The 17,011-nt window shown below is 54.4% G+C and overlaps 2 protein-coding genes across 5 annotated transcripts in view; both read right to left on the bottom strand.

Moving 5' to 3' along the window:
• Positions 1–2,612, bottom strand: part of TNXB (tenascin XB) — a 64,364-nt gene extending 61,752 nt beyond the window's left edge. The window contains 1 exon segment of the mRNA XM_053667493.1: positions 2,383–2,612. The gene's annotated coding sequence lies outside the window, so the exon portion shown is untranslated.
• Positions 2,613–7,926: 5,314 nt separating this feature from the next.
• Positions 7,927–16,514, bottom strand: ATF6B (activating transcription factor 6 beta). Of its 4 annotated transcripts, none has more exons than XM_037151454.2 (18): positions 16,382–16,514; positions 15,947–16,026; positions 15,725–15,803; positions 15,395–15,486; positions 14,780–14,915; positions 12,798–12,883; positions 12,523–12,658; positions 12,300–12,431; positions 12,023–12,156; positions 11,192–11,377; positions 11,019–11,110; positions 10,411–10,590; positions 10,136–10,246; positions 9,896–9,977; positions 9,657–9,727; positions 9,355–9,466; positions 9,130–9,214; positions 7,927–8,613 (listed from the first exon to the last, which is right to left on the bottom strand). In XM_037151454.2, exons 1-18 carry the CDS (start codon positions 16,470–16,472, stop codon positions 8,384–8,386), a joined length of 2,115 nt encoding a protein of 704 aa, XP_037007349.2. In that variant the 5' UTR covers positions 16,473–16,514; the 3' UTR covers positions 7,927–8,383. The 4 variants fall into 4 exon arrangements, with proteins under 4 accessions (XP_037007349.2, XP_037007351.2, XP_037007347.2 ...); XM_037151456.2 differs by having other exon boundaries at positions 16,391–16,514; XM_037151452.2 differs by lacking the exon at positions 16,382–16,514 and adding an exon at positions 16,142–16,362.
• Positions 16,515–17,011: the final 497 nt, after the last annotated feature.

The following is a 17,011-nucleotide window of genomic DNA, read 5'->3' as shown; positions in this document are numbered from 1 at the left end:
ACCAGCCCACAAAAGATGAAAGGGAGCCGGGCAACAGACGGAACATTTGCGCACTGAGAGCACGCTGCCCGAGAAAGCCCAGGCAGAGGCCTGGCACGCAGAGAGCTGCCCTTCCTTGGGCCCTGCATCCTGTCTCTCAGCTTGGGTGTAGCCTTGGTAGGAGGCGAGTACCTACCATCAAATCTTGTCACCCTGGCTGGTGTAGCTCAGTGGATTGAGTGCGGGCTGCGAGCCACAGGGTCCCCAGTTCAATTCCCAATCAGGGCACATGCCTGGGTTGCGGGCCAGGTCCCCAGTGGGGGCCACATGAGAGGCAACCACACATTGATGTTTCTCTTTCTCCCTCCCTTCCCATCTCTCTGAGAATAAATAAAATCTTAAAAAAAAAATCCTGTCACCCTGTGTCTAAGGCCATGAAAATCACAGGGTGGGTGCAGGCACACAATATACATGCACTTGTGTACTCATCCACAAATACAAAAATAGCCTGCATCTTTGCACACACATGCAATCTGCCCTTCATGGTCCTCCATGCTCAGAGCACTGATTTCTCCTTGGCTCAGAAGGTAGCTGTGTGAGTCAAAGAACTGAGCTGGATTGAGGAGAACCAAACGGGAGGCCCTTCTTGAGGGGGAACAAGGCTACCAGGGGCCCGCTCCTCTGGAGGCCTTTGGGAGTTGTCGGGTACCCTCCCCGCAAATGGATCTCATGTCTTTCCCTGTAGTTGGAAAGCAGAGAGGCTGGTCTCCTCCTCACAGGAGCAGCCCCCACCGGCCACACCTCCAGAGCCTCCTTCCCAACCTCTCCTGCCCTATCACCACCACCCTCCAGTCCCTACTTCCGGCTCCTGGGAGTTCTCCTCTTCTCTCAGCACTAGAAAAGCAAGGAGTATTTAGTGTCCATTGTGTTTCCACCTTCATGCCCCAATTGCACTGCTGGGGAGGGGGACGTGGCTTCTCCCTCTTGGTATCCTCCCTACGGCTGGAGGGCTGGCAGGGGTTGGGGCATGTTCCTAAGCCGTGACTCAGTGTGCAGGGTATTCACGTTGTGGCCAACTCTGACACTCCACTCACCAGGGACTGTAGCTCCCCAGAGGTGGGGAGAGGCTGGCTTCCATGAAGGATGTTCCATGAGAGATGCCCCCGTACCTCCCTTTCCCACTCATGCCACATGAGGGGTGGAGGTAGAAGGATTCCAGGAACGTGAGGGATAGGAGGGAGATGAAGGGGATTCAAATATCGAGTTGGAACCAGCTGGCAAAAAGGTGCCAGGCAGGGCCATGTTGGGGGATCCGATGTCCCATATTCTGGGGAGCTAATTGGCCAGCAAATGGAAACATTAAGAGACAGGATTTCCAAACCACCCCCAACCCCCAGAGCAGGGACTGTGAGAGACAGGAAAGCAGGTTTGGTCCTGCACTGAGTGACCAGGACTCAAGGGCAAGGAAGTTTGAGGAATTGAGGTGCTAGGTCCCCAGGAATTTGGAGGCTGGACTGGGGAGGAGGGGAAGAGGCTGGGGATCTGGGCAGTGGGCAGAGACTGAAAAAGGACAGACAGCAGCTGCGGTGTTTGGTGTTTCCGAGTCGCTTCCCAGTAATTCCTCAGTTCATTTCCAGTTGTTTCCAAGCCATGAAATTCTTTCCAGGCAAGATAAGGGGCCCGCCCGCCCCACCCGGGGTGTGTCACGTGTATGGGGGGAGGGAGGTTCAGAGAGACAGACGCAGGGGAGCCTGGAAGGGGATCGTGCCCCTAGAGGCATCTCTCAGTCATCCCAGCCCAGCTGAACCATGAGTCATGGGTGCAGAGTTCTCGGCCAAAAACAAGTTTTAGGATCCTCTCTGCAGGCTCTCTGCCCGTCTCAGACCTGGGAATCCCGACTCTGCTCCATTCTAGCATTTCCTAAAGGCTCAAGACCCCCAGCCCTGCCCTCCCTCCCAGGCCCTGCCACCCAGGTGCTATCACCTGGCAGTCGCCATCTGGATAACCAAAGAAGCTTTCTCTGGCACCTTCCTGAGCTCTGTCTGGCTCGGCTGCTCTAGGCAGAGCACTTGGGGTTCCACCAGCTTAGCCAGCCTCTGCTTTCCTCCAGCACCTCTGGGGCCCAGACCGTATTTAACCGATAACCACCTTCGCCCAGATGCTACCACTCGATCCGGTCCACCCCTCCACCCGGGCGCTAACCTTCCTCGCAGGTGTTCCCTCCCCAGGGAGTGCAGCCCCCAGTGCACAGTCCTATTTCCACTGAACCAACAGAAAGTCCCTGCTGGGGGGGGAGGGTCCCTCGAGAGTGACTGTGCCAAACTTTGCCTGGGGTGTAGAGATAGGAGAGAGCCCCATGTCGCCCGACTCTTCCCTTGGTCTCCCCAGAACTCTGTTCCTTACCTGGGCAACGAGCAGCTGCAGTGCCTATGCACCTGTTCTGTCCCCAGCCTCAGGAGGTGGGCCCTCAGGGCAGGGCAGGGTGGGCTCCCCTTTGGCAGCCTGGCTCCCCTTGGCTGCCCTGAGCTCCTGGGTGTCCCTTGCTTGTTCCCTGCAGTGGGGCTCACTGAGCCACAGCCCGTCTATCTAGGCAGCCAACAGTGAGGAGGAGGGAGGCTGTAGCGAGCAGGGGGAGGAGAAGGGGAGGACCAGTTATGAGGTCAGGGAGGGGAGCGGAGATACAGCAGGTCCTCCCACCCCTCCAGGCCCTCCAAAGTCATCACATGCCCCTCCTCTCCTCCCGACTCACCACTGAACCCCTCTGTCTGGGATCACGGAGTCCAACACCCTCATCTTGCCCCCTCCATCCCTGTTCCTACCTCCTTCATCTCTTCCCCATCCCATTCTTACTTTTCTTCCCCAGCCTAATTTTTGCCTAAGTTGACATCCTCCCCACGCTTGTGCTCTCCCACCCGCCCCACCCATTTCTCCACCTATTGCTCCTGCTCTCTCCTACCAATGACCTTCCCCACAGACAGCCCCTCTCTTCCTTCCCTGCACCCCCCCATCTCTGCCCAGCTGCCACACTGCTCCCCATCTGTGTGGTGCTAGCACCGCTCCTGTCCCGCACCAATTCTCTCCTGGGGACATGGGGCAGGAGGAAACTTCCCTCCCCAGCGTGGAGCCTTCTCAGGGACTACTTGTCCCCACCCTGCCCATTGTTCCCACCTGCATCCTGCCTGGTGGAAGGTGGTCTCCCTTCTGTGCTCCCCTGCCCTGCGCTGCCTTTCCTGCCTGCCTTGCTCAATCCACCTCTTCTCCGATCAGATCACTGCCCCTCCCCTTTTACTCTCCACTTCAACAAATTTCTAGACTAATGGCAGATGAGGCTTGGGCACTGGCTGAACACCAGGACGTACAAGATTTCCTAAGGCAGTTGGGGTTCAGGAAAGACAGGGAAGAGAAGCCTGAAAGTTAGAAGGAAGGTTTATGGAGAGCCAGAGGCAGGTATGAGGAAAAAGCAGAAGGGTCCAATGTCTGGCGGCTACAGGGAAGGAAAAGCAAGATAGGGTGAGTTGGGGGCTGGAGAAGGGTACTTGGATGTCAGGCAGAGATTCGAAGACCAATACTAGAGGGTGGGCATCAGACACACATCGGGCCCCTGGCTGTCTCTCTGGCCTCCTTTTCCCACGTGCTCGTTGCCCTGATGAGGGGCTACAGCGGAGACTTGACGCAGGAGAGCCAGGCTGAGGGAAACGCCACACCAGGTTTCAGTGAGAAGAGTTCTCCTGCCCCGTTACACAGCTCACTGCTGAGCACACTGCCAAAATCACAAGTGAAAGGGACACACAGGAGCCTGTGTGTGCCTGATTCTGCCACTGGGGTTGGGGCACAGCTGTCCATAGCCTGGTTACAGGTGTGTGGTGTTCCTGGGTCAGGGCACACTGAGCTCGAACGGGTGACCGGTGAACTCCCTGGGGCTGGGGACAGGCTCGGATGGGCTCTCACAAGGGTGTCTTGGTGTTTTGGGTTTTTTTCCTGGCTTTGATGGGGAAAACGAAGTCAGAATCTTGGATGGAGCTGGGCGCAGCTTCCTTCCGCTGCCTTGGCCCGAAGCCCCCACAGCTTCCCGGAGATCTCTGGGCCGCGTAGGGGAAAGCAGAGCCAGGGTGAGGTTCGAAGCAGCACAACAGGGAGAGGCAGCTGCACAGAGGACGGTTCTCTCCAATACCCCGATCTCAGTAATTCTGTCCCATGGTCCTACCCATGTTTTTGGTTCTGTGCTGCATATTTTGGTTTTATTATTTGGGAAGTATGGCCACCATAAGTATAGTTGCCCAGAGAAAGGCCAAGAGACCCTGGAGAGGAGCAGGAGCTAGAAGGATGGTCCTGGGGTGTCCTGGAAGTCCACTGTTGAGCACAGATGGGATGCCGGCCATCTCAGAGAGGAGTGCAGGATTCTAGGCATGCACAAGCTTACGAGGCATTTGAGAAAGCCACTGGAAGCTTGACAGACATAATTCCAGGCTCTGAGATAATCGCTGCGTAAAATTTGATTCCCCTGGATTTGAAACCCAGGGGGATAAAAATTTCAAGGCCCCTGAATTTCAGGCTTGTCTCCCCAGGAATTCATGTCTCAAACGGTTGCATCTCATAGGGAAAGCACCAGGTCTTCCTGCACAGGGCAGGGGCCTGGTAAGTGCTCCTCAATTCAGAATCCTCAGGCATGCTCTCCCCGCCCCCCACCCCCTGCCCCAGGGGGCCGCCTGAGCCTTCCCCACCCCTCTTGCCTTCCCTCCTGGCACACAGCCTCTGCCTTTCTCCTAAGTTCCCAGTGCCCTTCTTCTGCTTCTTTGTTTCCTGAGCCCACACAGCCGGCTCACTTCTACCTCTGTAACTTTCTAATACACTTTCTCTTATTAAAAAAATAAACAAACAAAAACAAACCACTGAATTGGGAAAGGACTGGGAAAGAAAGATGGGGAGTGCCTGGTAGGGAACCCCGGGTGTGGGGGCAGGGATGCCCAGTGGTCAGAACAGGGTTGTGTCCTCTGAGGGGTTCCGGACGACAGGCTTAGAAAGGGGGTGCTGTCAAGAACTGTCCACATGCTCTGGCTGTGCTCTGCACCCTCAGTCCAGGTGTGTCTTCAGCTCGGAGCTTCCATCCTTGGACGAACCTCCAAGTTCCTGTCCTGACCTCAAGAGGATAAGGGACAGAAGACACAGACAGGAAGGAAAGGGAAAGACAGGGAGAAGGGAAAAAAGACAAAAAGTAAGGGCAAATTAAGGGCAAGGACCTGAAAAATGAGGAGGGAAGGAAGACTGACCAGGAGCTGTGACCCAAGGAAGCAGTCCCAGAGGGCGAAGACAGAGAGCATTTGTCCAGGAGCCTCCTACAAAGGAGGCGGCTCCCTGCAGTGTGGGCACCTGGTTAAACGAAGGCTCAGAGACAGCGACTTCCCAGGGACCTGGCTAGTGGTGGCGCAGGCAGGCCTGGACCCAGGCTCTCCGATCCCAAAGCCTGTGGCTCCCTCCCCGAAGAGGAACCCTGGGATGACTGAAGACTTGGAGGCACACGCAGATAAAGGGGGTCCTGGAAGGACTTGTCTGAGAAGGAAGGGCGGACGATCTGGATTTTTAAAACGTCTTTCTGTATTGTTAGTATATCGATTCAGTGAGAAGAAACTGCCAAGTATGAGACAGGGGGGTCAACATTTCACTGAGATTTGGGGCTGGGAGATGGAGAGGAAAGGGAACATGGGGAGAAAAAACTGACTGAGATGAAGATGGGAAAGAACTAAGAGACTCGGGCTGAATGGAGCCAAGAGCCACAGGGAGAAAGATTTGGACCCTCAGAACTTCCTTTGCCTGCAGACATGGGTGTGGGGAGAAGGGAGGAGGAAGGACATTTCTATCTCATGACAAAAGAAAGTCACACAATTGTTTTGTTCTCTGCTCTGGGGCGGGCAGGCGCCCATATTTACCAGAGGGACTGAGGTCGCTGTGGCAACCCCACATCTGGGCCCCGGAATCCAGATGTGCTGTATCCAGAAGCCATAGCGCAACGATGAGGCAAACATTAGGCTCTCAAATGCTGGCCCCCGCAGCTGGAGAGCACAGAGGGCTGGAGCGGGAAGTGAGGGGGGAAAGACTGAAGCGGGAGAAGAGAGGAAGTCACGGACAGGGACAAGGAATGTGGACAAAGCAGTGGAAAGGGAAATGGGGGCAGGGGGACGGGCAAAGGGAGGAGGTAGCACAGGCTCAGCAGGAGGTGAGGAGACCCAGAAAAGAGAGAGAAGAGAATGAAGCAAAAGGGGAGGAAGGAAAAACATAAAGCAAGAAACAAAAAGACGAACAAAGAATAATGGGTCAAAAGGAGGTGATGATCTGTGGGGGTGGGGGGAGAGGACAAAGAAAGGCGGGAAAGAAATCTAGAGAAAAGAGTAGAGGAGACAATGGGTCAGGGGTGAGGAGGAGGAGACAATGGGTCAGGGGTGATCAGAACAAAAGGCAAGGTCCTGAGGAAGGAAAGCGGCAGGCCAGAAAGACGAGGTGGGCCTGTGACAGGAGGGGCCCACAGGAGGTACAGGAGTGACGGCGGCTGGCAGGCTGAGGTGAGCCTTGGATGAGGGCTGTGGCTGGAGGTCCTCATAGGCCCAGAGACGGCTCTGCCTCACCCCCAAGGCATACCCACCCTCTTCGCCTCTTATCCTTCTTACCACACACTCTCTCCACCAAGGGTCTCCCAATTCATAGCAAAGTACAGCTGTCCCTTGCCACTCAGCCAGAAGAGCCACATGCCCCACCCCAGAGCCCCCGGTCTGAGATGGCAGCATTTCAAGTACTTTCCTGAGCTGGGGTCAGGAAAGAGGAAGAGCAATGGGACGATGAAACAATGATGGACTCCGGGAAAAGACCAGAGGAGAAAAGGACAATGCAAATGAAGCAAGGAGCAGAGGCAAGAAAAGTGTGTCTGCTACAAACCAGACACTGAACAGTATCTTTCTCCCTCACATCAAAAATGAAAAGCGGGTCGAGACATCCCATTAAACAGATGCGGAAACTAAGGCTTAGAGTCACACAGCAAGAACATCTACTAAGAATAGGGCTGGATAAGGCTTAAGGGACCCTGGGACAGGAGGTGCTGGCTGAGGAGCCCGGGCTGCCCTCTAGGTTGCCACAGTTACTCTGTTTTCACCCCAAACACAGCAATGGAGAGGGGGGAGCCTGACTGGACACGTGAAGTTCTTTCCCCTCCAGGCCTGGGCTTGTGGCCCAGGTGGCTCCTGTCCAGTCATCCGGGCGTTGAGCCCAGGCCCAGCCCACACCCTCTAGCTGACCCAGGGCACTCCTGAGGGAGTCAGAGGCACTGCTGGACAGGAGCCGCTGGTGGGGATCCCCACAGGTTGAGTGAGATTTGGTCTCTCACTCTTTGTCCTGCTCCCCTTCCTGCTAATCAGAAAGCACAGCCATTTCTGCCAGATCTGCTCTTGTCCTTTTCTTTCAACTGGACCCTAAAGCCTCAGTCTTCTCCAGTTCAAGGCTAAAAAGATGTTCAACATCCAATCCCGTCCCCACGGAACACTACCACTTCTCCATTTCGGCTCCTCCTTTCTGGCGCACAGCCCCGGGGCCCCAGCTCACTCAACTGTTTGTCCTGGAAAGTGCAGCGAGGGAGGGAGAACCTGCTAGAGTGCAGGGGACCCAGGGAGGCTGCTCACCCCAAAGGGCGTGGGGCCGCTGTCCTTCCTGTTTACTCAGACACATTCCAGGGAGCTGTATCCTCCCTGCTGCCACACCACGGGACACCCCTCCCCTCCCCAACCCCTCCCACAGACATACCCCAGTGTTGCAGGGCAAGGGGATGACATGAGGTCTGTAATCCCACACCCACCCCGCCCGAGCCAGCTGTCTCCCTCCAGGGCTTCACTCTCTGATACACTGGCCCTGGAGAAGCCGCTTGCCCCCAGGTGCCTCGCCACGAGCCAGGAAGGCAGCCACCATTCCTTTAACTCCCTCCAAGTTGTTTATTTAATAATTAAAAAAAGATATGCACATACATAAATCTGATTTTCCTCATCACCCTTCCTTTATGCCTGGAAATGAGTTCCAAAACATAAAAATGGCCCTCACCCTGCCTAGGGACTACATTCCCACCTCCACATCCCAAACAGAGAAACAGAAGACTCAAGAGCCTACGCGGCCGACACCTTACCCTCCCTCCCTCAATAACCTCGATCAGAGAAGCAGGGGCCGGGGGTTCGGAGAAATGAGAAGAGCCCTATATTCCAAAAAGGAGTGAGCAGAGAGGTGAACCCCTTCACCTCCAAATACGTGCTCAGCGCCCACAGCCTGTCTTTCCATTGTCAACTGCCCAAGTACAGGGATCAGGGAGATGAGAAACAGTCCCACTTAGTGACAACCTCTCCCACCCCCAGCGCTGAGTCAGTGTGAGAGGCAGAGGTCAGGGGTGACTGAGGTAGAAGGGCTGCTGGGTGGCCCGGTGGGGCTGGCCGGCTGCGGAAGCTGGCAAGGGGCCACCTGTGGCATTGCCTGGGGTCGAGGACGGCTGTTTTCGGAGCGAGGGGGGCACCGTGGAGGTCTTGATGTGAATCACCCTGGTGTCCATGACCTCACACTCGATCTGCATCATCTCCTCATAGTCCCCAAGGGCCCCCTGGCCTGACAGGGTCTCTGTGAGAAAGGGAGTTAAGGAAGAGGAGAGGATGGAGGCAAACAGAGAGGAGGAGGTCACAAAAGCAGAAGTGGACAGGGAAGAAAGGATGGGGACCAGGCAGGTGCATAGCAGGAGTTAATGAGAGAGCAGCGATGGAGTTGGTGCAGGGAGAGGGAAAGGAAAAGAAAAGAATGACATCGATTAAGTGTGAGGTCACAGAGGAGAGGACATCAAGAGAAAAAAGGAGGTCAGAGTCTGGCAGATTCCTAGCCCGCCCACTTCAGCCCAGCACCTACTCAAGCACTTTCGCCAAGGGCGGACCCACACATCGCCTTCTTCCCATCAGTCTCCTGCATTTTGTTCTGCTCCACACCCATTTCCTGTGTCCTCTCACCTAAGAATCTAGCATTTCTCTGGATCGCCTCACTCCCCTCCACACCCCCCTCAGCTCCTCATGCTGGGTATCCCTAATGGAACGCCCGCCCCTTCCTCAATTTCAGGACCCTGCCCCACCCCGGCAAGAAAAGAATTACCATTGGGGGCCATGGCAGGCATCACCAGGGACATCTTGGGCCGAGAGGTCTTATTGTGGCTGATGGCTGGGAGCAGCAGGTGGTCCTGGGAAACAAGAAGGGCCAGGCCGGGAGGGTGGAGGAAAAGATGCCAACGGGCTGCCTGGCTCTCCTCCCCCCCTCGTCCTAGACACGCATTGCTGGGACCCCCAGGATGGTGGCGACGGGCAGGGAGGAGGGGCTTACCCGCCTGAAGGAGACAACATAAAACGTGTCTTCCCGTCGGTCAATGGCATCCAGGAACTCTGGCTGTGAACGGTCTGGACGGCGATATAGCTGCAGTTGGCCCACAGAATCCCTAGGCAGGTGACAAAGCAGGATTTGGAAGAAACTAAGCCCAGTACCCCACTGCCATTGGGAAGCTGAGAGAGAAGACAAGAGACCCCCAATCCCTAGTGGCAGTGGTGATGAGCACTGGCCAGCTCCTGGGGATATGGCTTTTCTGAGTGGAACTTCACTTAATAAGGAAGTACATCCCCTAGACTCACCTTTCCAGGAGCCCGGGGGGTTGGGTGGGGACGGCCTTAACTGGAGACAAATTCTTCCGTCGCTGAGACTTCTAGAAGGAGAAGTGTCTAAGGATTTGAAGAGGGTGAAGGGAGAAGGGAAAGAGAGACGGCAAGACGGCCCCTGGAAGCTGAAGCCACCTGACACCCACCCTGCCACTTCCTCAAGCCCCCAGGAGGACATACCCCTTGAAACCCCAGGACACCATGCCCTTGTCTACCTGTCTCTCCTGGGCCCCCCGGGGCATCTTCCGCCGGCCTCTCTGGTGGCGCTGCACCCAGCCGCTCAGCTCATCGGCGAGCCTGCAGAAGCACAGGAGGGCACAGCTCTGCACCAGTGCGAGGCTCCCACTTTCCTTGCCGAAACAGGAGGGAGCAGAGTAGGAAGGAGAGCTGGTGTTCCAGAACACAAGGACAGAATGAACGGTCAGGAAGGTGCCCCAGCAGTGGGTCCCCCGCACCTCAGGGACTCAGTTCGGTTGAAGTGCCGGCAATCTGAGGAGAGGAAGAGCTGGTCCAGGTCTCTCAGCAGCAGCTCCTTGGTGCCCCCCCTGGGGAAGGCTGTCAGATTCCTGGAGTGAGGCACGGAAGAGACAGTGATTGCAGCTGCCCAGCACGCCACCAACAGAGAAGCCCATAATGGCAAAAAGCAACTGTGGCTCCCCTCAAAAAGGAAAGATAAACTTGGGGGAGAACACATATAGTACCCCTGAAAGAGAGAGGGCCCTCTCCTCACCTGAAGCTAGGCTGGCCCTCCCGGCTGGGCTGGGGCTCCTCTCGGCCCTGGGAGGAGCTCTGGAGCGGTTCCACTCCATGAATGGGCAACTGTGCTGAGAACTCCAGCAAGTGTCTCCGGGGTTGATGCTCCTCCCCGCTCATCCAAGGTGAGACAGGAGCGGAAGGAGGCTCACTGATGCTGTGGGGGCAGGGCAGGGCAGAGCACAAGGGAGAATTCCAGCTTCACTGAGGTGCTGGTCAAGGACAAGGGCTCCGCACACAGCCCACCTACTGCATAAGACTGACTCTTCGACAGCCAGAAGGGAATGAGAATAGTGCCCGCCTCATAGGGCCAGGAAACGAGAGAAAAGGAGCACGTTTAACCTAGAGGCTACATCTCGGGAAGCACTTAAGTCTGTTTTTATCAACATTATCAGCACCACTTACCTCGGGACCTACCACGTGTGAGATTAGTGACAGAACAAGGGACTGCCGGACACACCCCTGTGCCAGGGACCCCACAGCTCTGTGTGTGTGAGTGGGATGAAGGAGAGGGCACCAAAGGAGGAATCAAGTAGCTGAGGGTGAGCTCCACCTGAAGGTTCTGGGGAGCAAGGAGGCTCTCACCTGACAGGCCCGAAGTTGAAAGCAATGAAGAGAAGGAAGACCATGACGCAGACCACCTTCCTGTTTCCAGACCCTAACTTGAGTTCGCTGTTCTAAGGCACAGAAGAGAAGGGAGGGTGGGTGAGGGCTCCCCGAGGAGTTTCCACTGCGTCTCCCAAGGACACATGTCTCACCTCAGCCCACAGGATCTCCAGCTGCCGCCGAAGGGCAGCGTTCTCCCGGCGCAGCTGCTGGTTGTCAGCAAGCACAGCCTGCAACCGAGACTCCAGCCCCTGCAGGTACTCCTTCTTCTTCCTCCGGGACTGGCAAGCTGACTCCCGGTTCTTGATCATTCGCTGCTGCCGCTTCAGCAGCTTTGCCTAGACACCCAGAATAAAAGATGGGGAGGGGAGGGGAACTGCTCCCCCAACTCCAGGGGCCGATTGCCCAAAACCTGTGGGGGCCACTCTCCTGCCTTCTTGACCTTACAGTTCCCAAGAGGGGAGGGGGGCGGTTCTCCTCTCTACTAAAACACTTCGGAGAGAGGGACCCCTCTCAACCACCCCCTGCCACTATACCTCTGAGCACAGAGAAGTTAGGCTGTAGGAAGAACTTCCTCCATCGTGGCTCCTAGCGAGACTCCAGTTCCTCTCCTTGCTGGGTGGTTTCCCCTCTTCTCAATTCTCCTTTTTAGGGCCCTAGGTTTAACCTTGCTAATGGGTTTTCCCCAGAGGAAGCAGCTTCCCTCTTCCAACTGCTGTCACAACCGTAACACAGAATGACTCCCCTGCCTTTGACTTACGGAGACCACCCCTGCTTCTCCATCTGCAGTCTGACAACAAACCTAAGGATCATAAAACTACATAAAGTTGACACTCATGCATGAACAGGGGCCTACTCTGACTGTTGGGGTCACCTTAAGGGTCTGCTTCCTCACCTTCTGCTCTCTCCTCACACCACAGTTATCTCCCACAACAGAGTTTCCTCTTCCATTCCCATTACTAGCCCCACTCCCCAGTACGTACATCCACCTCAGGTGGGCAGGAATTCCCAGGCATAGGAGCTGGAACAATGCTCTTCCTCTCAGGCCGTGGAGCAGTGGGGGCTGGCCCCTCAGGCTGGACTTGAATAGCACCTTGAATAAGGACAACTGGGGACACTGGGGCACGGGAACAGGAGAAAGAGGTCAGACAGCTGTAAGTCACGTAGGGTCCTGTGTCCACACTAAGTACCCAAGGGCCTCAGTGGCCCTGAGCTCCCTTAGAAGGTCAATCCAGCCCACCTCCTACTTTCCTTTAGTACCTGGAGGGGGCTGGACAAGAGGCTGCAAAAGGACAGTGGTGCTGGGTGGTACGGCGTTGGGTGGCACTGGGACAGTGGTTATCACCACTGGTTTAGGCTGCAGTGGTGGCTTCCGGGCAGGCAGGGCTTTGCCTGATGGAAGGTGAAAGGAAGGGAGGGAGGGGTAGAATGTAAGTACCGTAGACCTTTTGCCAGGAACTCCAGGGTAAAGAGGCCCCATTACCTGAGGAGCCATCGGAGGATGGACCCACTCTGATCTGAACAGCTCCAAGTGGGGGGCCTGGGATATCCCTCAGGAGGCACCCTTGAGGGGCTGGGGGCTCTGTCTTCACTTCTAGTACTTCCTCTCCTATAAAAGCCTATGGGGGTCGAGGGAATTCCAGAAAATTTGTGAGTTGGAAGTGTTAAGAAAAAAGAACTAAAGCAGCTCTCCTACCTCTGAGAGTGAGTAGAAACTCACTGTGACGCCTGGAGGGAGGATGGGACACCGATACTCGCCTGGTTGGGGGAGTCTGCTGAGAACGAGGAAGCCTCAGAGTTGACGGAAGAAGATGGGGAGACAGGTTCTGTCTTGGTGTGGACATCTGGTGGGTGGCAGGATGAGAAAAACAGCTTGTTATAACCCTGTTATAACCCTCAGGGACTCTTCAAAAGCAAGGCCTATGTCTTGTGCCTCATGTCTAGCAAAGTGACAAGTGCAAGTCCTCAAAATGTACAAGTCAGAGGAGAGACTCTGACACCAATATGCATGATGACTACCTGATGACAGTCGTCAACAATCTTTTTGCTACAAAGGCTTTTCAATCCTTATTTTGTTTGTCCTCATTGTAACTTTTAATTTTTTAAAAAGATTTTATTTGTTCTTTTTTTAGAGAGGAGAAGGGAGAAAGAGAGGAGAGAAACATCAATGTGTGGTTGGCTCTAGCGCACCCCCTACTAGGGACCTGGTCCACAACTCAGGCATGGGCCCTGACTGGGAATCGAACTGGAGACCCTTTGGTAAGCACGCTGGCATTCAGCGCACTGAGCCACACCAGCCAGGGCTTTATTATAGTTTTTAATAATGTGCTGGATATGACCTGCTTGTTCCTACAAATCCAATCTTCATCCTTCCCTGCCCTATGAGGCCCAGGAGAAAAACATGAATGGACTACCTAACCGGGCTCCCTTGTCCTCTTGCTTCTGGTTGGAGAAGCAGCACCCGGAGACCCTGAAGGCACTTTGAAATAAAAAAATCAGCCTGTCGAACACTGAGTTCATTGTGCTCGCTCATCAGAGGGCTCCTGCTCTTGTGGTCACAATCCAGTGAACAGTACCGTCCCCCACTGGACGGCTGCCCCAGCCAGAAACCCAGGCATTCTCTTTGACTCCTGCACAATGTTCAGGAGGTCACTGCAACTCATCCATTCTACTTCATTCTTTCTACCTTCCTCTTGGCACCTAAGTATCTTACTTGATTAACCACATGAGCCTTTTGCTTGGTCCTCCTCCTCCTGCCTCCAGGATTTCGTTGCAATCCATTCTCCACTCTGCCATTAGAGTTACCTTCCTAATCATATTGCTCTCCTGCTTGATTCTTCAAAGGCTCCCAACTGCCCACAGGATAGAAGCTAACAGTCCTTCAGCAGGGTTCTCACCTGGCCTCTGAGCAACTTGCCAAACCCCACTCCCTGCTCATGCCCACTCAGAAGAGATGCGGGTTCGTCATACACACATGCCAGGCCCCACATTCTCATTCTGGCTAATTTCTATGTGTCCTTCAAAACTCAACTCAGGAAACCCTTCCTCAGCCCAGCAGCACAGCCCAATCTGGTGAGATGCCCCCTCTTATGAGCTTTTGTAGCACCCTATGACGCTCTCTATCCCAGCACCACACCTGGATTGACTGGTACTTGTTTCTCCCCCCACCACACCACAGGATTCTAAAGTCAGTGTATTGGTCACATCTTTTTCATTTTTGCATCCCCAGCACTCTGTCCAGTACCTGGCACAGAGTAAGTGCTCATTATATGTTTACTGAATAAAGACATTAAGAGTACATAAACTTGACAACACATAAAAAAATAGCACAGATAATGTTAATTGTAGAATCTAGGAGTTGAGTATATAGTGCTCCAAGTTTTCTGTGTTTAAAAAAATTTTAGTAATAAAATGTTGTAGTGAAAGAATGACTAATGTGCCCTGAACTGTCCAAAATCTTTAAAAAAATGCAAAGCAAGAGGAAATTAAATCGCACAACAGGATACCAGGAAAAAGATAAAGAAAGACCCATCTCTTTAGTGCTGCCCTTGCTGTGGTTTCCTAAAATCCTCTCTCCCACTCCTGGCCTCTCTCCTAGTTATCTGCCATTTCCCCTCCCCACCGTATCCTCCCAGTCCTGCCCCCACCCACCACACACACACACACACACACACACACACACACACACACACACACATTCTACCTGGTAAAGTCTGGGGGTGGGGGCAGACTGTTAATACCTGAGGGATCATCAGAGGTGGGGCCCACATTGATCTGGACGGTTTCGATCAGGGGTGGCGGATCATCTCCCAGGAGGCAGAGTGGGGGTGCCAAGGACTCTATCTTCACAACCAGCACCTCGCCTACACCAGGGGTCTGGGTGAGAGTAGGGGTGCAGTGTGAAGGTAGAAAGAAGAAAAGAAAACAAGAGAGGTATTGAGAGTAAGAGCAAGAACAGAGGCTTTACAGATTACAAACACCAATTATCTGACATTCTGGTTTGAATGGTACTCAGAATCTCCCCACTGGTCCTCTCCTCCTGCTTTATTCCTGGGAGGGTTGATGATGTCTCATGATTTCAAACACTGCTGTAGAGTGGACATCCTGGGCAGGAACAGTTCCAGAATTCCCAGCCCCACCACAGCTGCCACATATCTCCATATACTAAAAAGAATCTATTTTCATTTCTAGAAACCAGAGTGGAGATGTAGCAAATGAGAATGTCAAAGAAATGACAAAGGCAGGAAAGGAGCTCCCCTACCCAACGTACAAATTAATCCACAGCAGCTATAGGTAAAGGGAATGGCGCAGAGTTCTCCCCACAGAGAATAGAAGTAGGGAGATGGTTTTCTGACCTGGCTGGAGGGCTCTGTAGAGTGACTGGATGATTCGGAGCTGAGAGAGGAGTTAGAGCGGGGAGAAGATGGCTCAGACTTCACCTGTAGATCTAAAGGAAAAGCAGGTTAGAAAATAAGCAGGAAGCAGAATCTGAGAAGGGTCCAAAAAGTGCCCAAGGACTTTGGGTGTGGACCTCCTCACTAGGACAAGGCAAGAGAGACACATATAAGGAAAGTGTTAAAAAGCACTCCTGCAGGGGAAATGTGAGGACACGGGACCGTACAGTTTCTGGGAAACGGGGAAGATGAGGGTTTCTGGAAGGATGAGGGAATCACAAACGGTACTACCTGGGAAGATAGGCAGGGGGTCCCACGGGGGTTCAGGGGGGCTGACATCCATCCCCACGTCCAGTATGCTGCTGCCAAACTGAATAAAGGAGGACATTAGATGGCAGGGCTGTGAGGAAGGAGGAGTGCTTCCAGTCGAGCTCAGGCCTGGGAATGAGTCCGGGTTCTAGGACCACTCCCACCCACGGAGGGTAAGAGACAATGCTACTGGGGGAGCAGTACCGGGACATCCTTCTCTGGGCAACGGAAAAGCTGCGTCTGCTCCTCATCCACCTCATCTAGGCCAGTGTACAGGGTGCAGTCTGCAAGAGATGCGGAATGTCCGGGGTGCTGTCTAGTGGCCCAGCCTAGGGATCCACCACAGCCCTCGCTCCACCCTTCACTGAAACCTTGCGGCCAGACCCACCGCCCGCTCACTTGAAAAGTGATACAGCCGAACAACTCCAGCTCCTCCTTTCCCGACCGATCCCAGACAGCTCGACGTTTCCGCGGGGAGCGGAAGTCTCCCCCAACTCCTGCACCCCCTTAAGGACAACGGGCACCCCTGCTGCCCTCCTTGGGAAGGTGGAGTCTGCATTTGCCCAGACTTCCTCTTTGGGCCTCCTCTTCCTCAGGGGCACAGTATGAGATAGCCCTCTCCCATCCCCGAGGCCTCACCCCACACACCCCAGTCCTCTGGGCTCAGCAAGTTGTCGGTGAAAAATCGCGTCGGGTCTGCAATTTCACTGAGGAGCATTAGCTCCGCCATCTTTTCCCCCCGCCCCCCAACCAACCCGGAGACAGTTTCCAAGGCCCACCTCTTCCCGTCAACAACTAATCCCGTTGACTTTTCAAAAAGTAGGGCGTCCCGAAAGCTCTTATGACCAGTAAGAGACCTGGATGCTGAACATATGCCGCAATAGAAGAGGCGGCTCTACAGGCTGAACCAATGGGAGCACGAGAGGAAGAGGCGGTGAACGAGGAGGGACACTGCACCGGCCGTAGCTCTTAAGTGTGTGCAAAGCCGGACCCAGCGTGAAAGCTTCCAGGACATGTAGTTCACAGGATTTAAAGGTCTGGCATCTTCCCGTCAGTCCTATTCATCACCAGAAATGGCTAAGCCCCTTAAAACAAAACATATGTAGCCCATGCCTTTTTAATGGTAAAAAAGGAAAGCGATCGCGCTGCTACCTCCCCCAGGAAGGCAAATGCCGGGGATGAGATACATCTGAAATCCTCTGGGCCCCTCCCTCCCAATTCTCACTGCACAGACCACAATTCTGATTCCTGTCTCTTTTAAGGTTTAAC

Source organism: Artibeus jamaicensis, unplaced genomic scaffold, assembly GCF_021234435.1.
Source record: "Artibeus jamaicensis isolate MK-2021 breed Jamaican fruit bat unplaced genomic scaffold, CSHL_Jam_final contig_469, whole genome shotgun sequence".
NCBI classification, from domain to species: domain Eukaryota; kingdom Metazoa; phylum Chordata; class Mammalia; order Chiroptera; family Phyllostomidae; genus Artibeus; species Artibeus jamaicensis.
The sequence above is the reverse complement of the archived record's forward strand: the minus strand, read 5'-3'. Positions and strand labels throughout refer to the sequence as shown.

Bases quoted from the DNA above. Each gene is read 5' to 3' on its own strand.
- ATF6B (XM_037151452.2), bottom strand. From the start codon at position 16,301: ATGCAGACTCCACCTTCCCAAGGAGGGCAGCAGGGGTGCCCGTTGTCC. The intron at 16,027-16,141 runs GTGAGCGGGCGG...CATCTCTTGCAG, and splicing joins TCGGCTGTATCACTTTTCAA to ACTGCACCCTGTACACTGGC. The intron at 15,487-15,724 runs GTAGTACCGTTT...CTTTTCCTTTAG, and splicing joins CCCCCTGCCTATCTTCCCAG to ATCTACAGGTGAAGTCTGAG.